At 39.8% G+C, this 5,266-nt stretch overlaps 1 protein-coding gene across 1 annotated transcript; it reads right to left on the minus strand.

The window, feature by feature from the left end:
- Positions 1-341: 341 nt before the first annotated feature.
- On the minus strand, positions 342-1,144 carry LOC128116225 (PCNA-associated factor). The gene has a single exon (XM_052747410.1). It carries the CDS (start codon positions 1,081-1,083, stop codon positions 745-747), a length of 339 nt encoding a protein of 112 aa, XP_052603370.1. The 5' UTR covers positions 1,084-1,144; the 3' UTR covers positions 342-744.
- Between the last annotated feature and the right edge of the window lie 4,122 nt (positions 1,145-5,266).

Below are 5,266 nucleotides of genomic sequence, written 5' to 3' on the forward strand. Positions count from 1 at the left end.
ACAGAAAATGGCCAGCTTAGACTCTGTATCCTCCATTACTAGGAGTCCTCACTAGGGTTACCCTCATAGATTCCAGGAAGTTTCCACTTCACTAGGTTTCCAAATTGCCTTCTGAATGCACCCCCTCCAATTCTAGTAATTTCTCCTGGTACTTTGTCCCTTCATTCTCTCCTTTCCCCACCTGATCCCTCTTGTTTCCATCCCCATCTGTCCCCAGTCCATCTGCAAAATCTATTCTATTTCCTCTTCCCAGGGAGATCCGTGTATCCTCCCTAGAGACATGCTTGTTATTTATCCAGAGACTGTTTTTTTTTTTTTTTTTTTAATTAATACTAATTTTTTAATGTGAAAACAACTACGCCGACTTTTAAAGCAAACAAGCCATAATAATACAGCACTATTTCACATAATAATACAGCCCATAAAATGGTATTAGTACAAAGATCTAAGCAAATCTCAAAGACTTAGATTAGTAATTAGAACATCATGCAATGTTTATTTTAGCAAGAAGCTTAATAGGTAAAAGAAGCAACATATGACATTATAAATTCAAGTATGCAATTATAATTTACAAATTATAAAAATTCTCCCTTTTCATAGCCAGTTGCTTTTGAATGGTGAAATTTTAGCGCCCCCCCCTTAACTGAATGCCTGTTCAACAAGCCAATTGAACAAACACGTCTACCCAAATTTACATCCCAGAATACCTAAGTAAACTGAAGGCATTATTCAGGAGAATGAGTTCTATTCATTTTCGTCATCTGTGTGATCAGGTTGCAAAGGACGTGCTTTTCTCTTTGCTGTTCCTAAGCCACTGCACCCCGCTTCTTCAGGAGGAAGCTGGTTCTCTTTTTCCGAATCTTTGGGGGACAGCCTGAAGAACTCTCCGATGCCTTTTTGCCACTTCGGAGTTGGGCGCACACAAACTGGGTTCCCTCCTGCATACTTATTTTCAGCTTTTCTCGATGAACACGATGCAGAATTGGTGACAAAGGTGGAGGAGCCAAGCACCTTCCTAGGGGCTCGAGAAGCCACCACTTTTCTGTAGGCTCCTGGGACGTAGTTTGCTTTGGTCCGCACCATGTTCCCACAGCAAGAGACAACTCGCACCGACGCCCCAGCTGCGGATGTCTTAACTGGACAAGAACCCCCAGAGACTGTTTTTTATTTAAGTTCATTTATCATCATATCGTCATCATCTTCACCATCATCATCATTATTCGCTCTCATTCTCTCTCTCTCTCATTCTCTCTCTCTCTCTCTCTCTCTCTCTCTCTCTCTCTCTCTCTCTCTCTCTCTCTCTCTCTCTCCCTCTCCTCTCTCTCTCTCTTTCTCTCTCTTTGTGTACTTAAGGGTGGATATGTCATAGTGCCCATGCAAACATCATAGAACAGCTTTTGTGATTCTGTTCTTTCCTTTCATTGTGGATTCAGGGGATCAAACTCAAATCATCAGGCTTCCATCTCAAGTACTTTTTACACACTGAGTCATCTTGTCCAGTGTAGACTCAGAGGTTATTGATTGCAGGGCTGCTTTGTTCCCTTTGGGAAAGACCTAATAATAATGCCATCACTTATACACCCAAAAAACATTTCTCAAATCTATATTCTAGAGTAACTGTGCAAGAGGAAAATGCAATGCCTAGAGTTTCAAGCATAACTAAATACAAGCTAATCTGATACTGATACAAGGGTCCCCAAATTGAACCCTGGAGCCTCAGATGATGGTAAATCCCTGCTTTTCCAGGTATATTCTGGACTATGTCAATACTTCAGACCATACATTGAGTTTATAGACACAAATTTCAATTTCCAAGTGTACAATTAGATATTATTAATAGTGGACAGATCATGGTTATTGTTCTTGACCTATGGAATGTGAGTAAAAATTATAGCACATTCCAGAGATTGGATCCACCATGTGGCCAAGATACTTAGAAAACACTGCATTTCTGGGTGATTAATATTGACCTTGCTACCAAATACTTACAGGATGAAGGGATGGTGGGCCTGTAACTGCTACTCAATTCACATATCAAGTTCTTGAAAAAGGAAAGCCAATTCATTATGGTGAAGGCAGTGAACTGTGGTAGGGTTGTGGTTATCTCAGCTCAGTTCCCATAATCAATTTCAAGTGTTTGTAACACAGATCAGCACAGACTTTGGTCTTAAGTACAAGGCCACTATTCTGGATATTTCTCCAATTCTATCAGGAAGGAAGACCAAAACCACTTATGTTAATGGGAAGAGTGACACCATACATTCACTTCTTTTCTCAGGACCAGCTCTAAAAGCTTCTATTGACTGGAGGACAGATGCACTATGGTGCATGTTCAGAGGTCAGACAACTTGCAGGAGCCAAATCTCTTCTCTGCCAGGTGGGTCCTGGGAACGCAAATCAGGTTAGAAATGTTGGTGTCACGTGCCTTCGTATGCTCTGCCACCTCACCAGCCCTCTCAAAGATACTCGAAGTCTCTTGCTACCTGTCCTAATGCAGTCATCAGGACTCTCATTTATATGAACACTGTCCGAATGTCATGTGAGGTCCAGCAAGGTGGCTCAGGGGGTAAAGGAGTTCGTTGCACAAGTCTGGCAACCTGAGTGAGTTTAATCTGTAGAACCTATGTCAAGGTTGAAGGAGATAACCAACTCCAAAAAGTTGTCCTCTGACCTCCACATGTGTGCAATGTTATGTACACACACACACACACACACACACACACACACACACACACACACTCATTGTGCACATACATATATTAATAAAATTTTAAAAGATTGCATGCTAGCCTTCGACACTGATGTTATCACTTTAGTAATATTTGATAAGCAGGAATCAGTAAGTATTTTAGATCTGTCAAAATCAATGCATGTCAAGAGGGATGGAGATCAACAATGTGAATGCACTGTCTACCATATTAGTGAAGTTGTTAGGGGCCCAGTGGCTCAAGACAAGTTGAGAAGTATCTTCAAAGATGGGTCATTTTCACGTCTTGTATTCATTATTATTAAAAAAGAAGCCAGAATCCTTGTGTACCATTGTGGATTTTGGAGGCAGCTTACTGACCACATTTGAGAGTACTTTTCCAATTAAAATACCTAGCATCTTAAAAGTTCTATAATTTTGTATGTGATCAAGAGGATAGGTATGAGGGAAAGCTCTGCAATAGTTTTAGACTAGAGGACTAGCTGCTTGCAACATGGTGCCCATGAACTGGCAGTCATGCTCTGTGATAAATAAGGATGTTGTCTGCAGTCCTCTAAAATTAGTAGAAGTGACATATGTCAGATTATTTCTACAGCAAAGAATGGTTATTCAAATATGTAACTAGAATGATGCTGGTCCTGGTACAGATGGAGTATCTAATCACAAGTTACTAAAGAGGAGGCCACCATGAGCTTGAATTTATCAGATTACCTTAATCATAATATTGGATGAACAAAGCAACAATCTACTAGATCAGAAGTTCTCAACCTCTTTGGGGGTTGAATGACCCTTCCTCAGGGGTTGCCTAAGACCATTGGAAAACACAAATATTTACATCATGATTTGTAACAGTAGCAAAATTATTTTATGAATATATTTTATTTTATGAATAGTTATGAAGTAGCAATGAAAATACTTTTGTGGTTAGGGTCACCACAACATGAGAAAATGTATTAAAGGGTCACAACATTAGGAAAGTTGAGACCCACTATACTACATGATAGAAGTGTTATATTTAGAATTGCATCAAGTCAAACCAATAGGAGTATATTATATGACGATGTCCTTTAATATAGTGATATGTTTTACCAGAAAGGTTTCTCTGACCTTGGTTATGTGGGAGAGTGAGGGGGGATTCCTATGACTAAATGATGGAAGTATTATAAAAACCTGAGATAGTGCACTATCTGTACTCATTTGAGCTAAAAACAGACTACTCATTAAATACAGCACCATTTGGCATTACAGACTACTAATGAGGGAAAATCTCCAAATGGGAAGTAGCATGGTTATTAGAATTTATACCTATCTTTGCATGATGGAGAAGCACCCTGAAATGAAGATTATTCTCACATTTTGAGCGGTCCTGACAGGATCATCTATTTTAACAGGGATTTAGAAGGAGCAAGACTTGATCAGAGACAAGGACATCTGTGAGTGAAGCATGTGGATGTGCCAATGGAAGTGGTCAAAACCATGCTGATCTTTTAATCTCTTAGTAATAATGTCCATTAAAGAATGTCTATTGCAGAAATCCTTAATATATGATAATGCATCCACCGGCGTCAGCCAGTCTCTATCCTTGGTAAACCCTGTGCGTAGGCAATGGACTCATGAACTGAGTAGCCATTGTGTCATAGATAAAGGGTATACATTGGTGTAGAATGAATCTTAAACAGTCTTATTAATAAAAACAAACCCAGAGCCAGGTATTGGGGTGAATGATGAATTATCAGAGAAATAGAACAAGCCACAGCCACCTCACCTTGCCAGTTCCTCAGCTGATCCTGTTTCCTCAGACTGGAAACTTCTGTGTCCTCATCCAGAATGAATTTCAGCTGAACTGTTGCTCAAAAGCCTAAAAGCTTAACCAGCTCTAGTTCCTGGTCCTCATACCTTATATACCTTTCTGCTTTCTGCCATCACTTCCTGGGATTAAAGGCTCACTTCCTGGGATTAAAGGTGTGAGTCACCATGCCTGGCTGTTTCCAGTGTGGCTTTAAAATCACAGAGATCCAAATGGATCTCTGCCTCCCAAGTGATAGGATTAAAGGCATGTGTGCCACCATTTTCTGGCCTCTATATCTAGTGGCTGTTCTGTTCTCTGACCCCAGATAAGTTTATTAGGGTACAAAATATTTTGGGAAACACAATATCATCACACATTGGCTTGACTTTGAGGTCTCCTGATCAAGACAGAATAAGCTTCCTTTTGCTATCAGCTGTTCATATTGTCAACATTACATCTGTTGATATGGTATAATTTCCCAAAGAGATATGTTAGTCAATTTGTAGCAGTTTGACTACATTATGTCTTTTGCATCCTTGAAGAGGTATCATTTCATCCTTAAATGAACTGGTATTTACTCTGCATGAGACTCATCCTTCCCTATCTCCTGTGTTCCCTTGTGTACCACCACCAAAATGTCTGACTTATGGGCATGGAATTCCATTCCATATCTTTTACTAAAAAGGACATTTGCACTATCATTGGGTAATCCTTTACATTGTGTGCTATTTGTGAAGACTTCTTTGGTCTCAATGTCACTGTTTCAACCT

Source organism: Peromyscus californicus, unplaced genomic scaffold (assembly GCF_007827085.1).
Source record: "Peromyscus californicus insignis strain IS unplaced genomic scaffold, ASM782708v3 Scaffold_20__1_contigs__length_68692818, whole genome shotgun sequence".
Lineage (NCBI taxonomy): Eukaryota > Metazoa > Chordata > Mammalia > Rodentia > Cricetidae > Peromyscus > Peromyscus californicus.

Coding starts and splice junctions, on each gene's coding strand:
- LOC128116225 (XM_052747410.1), bottom strand. CDS start 1,083: ATGGTGCGGACCAAAGCAAACTACGTCCCAGGAGCCTACAGAAAAGTG.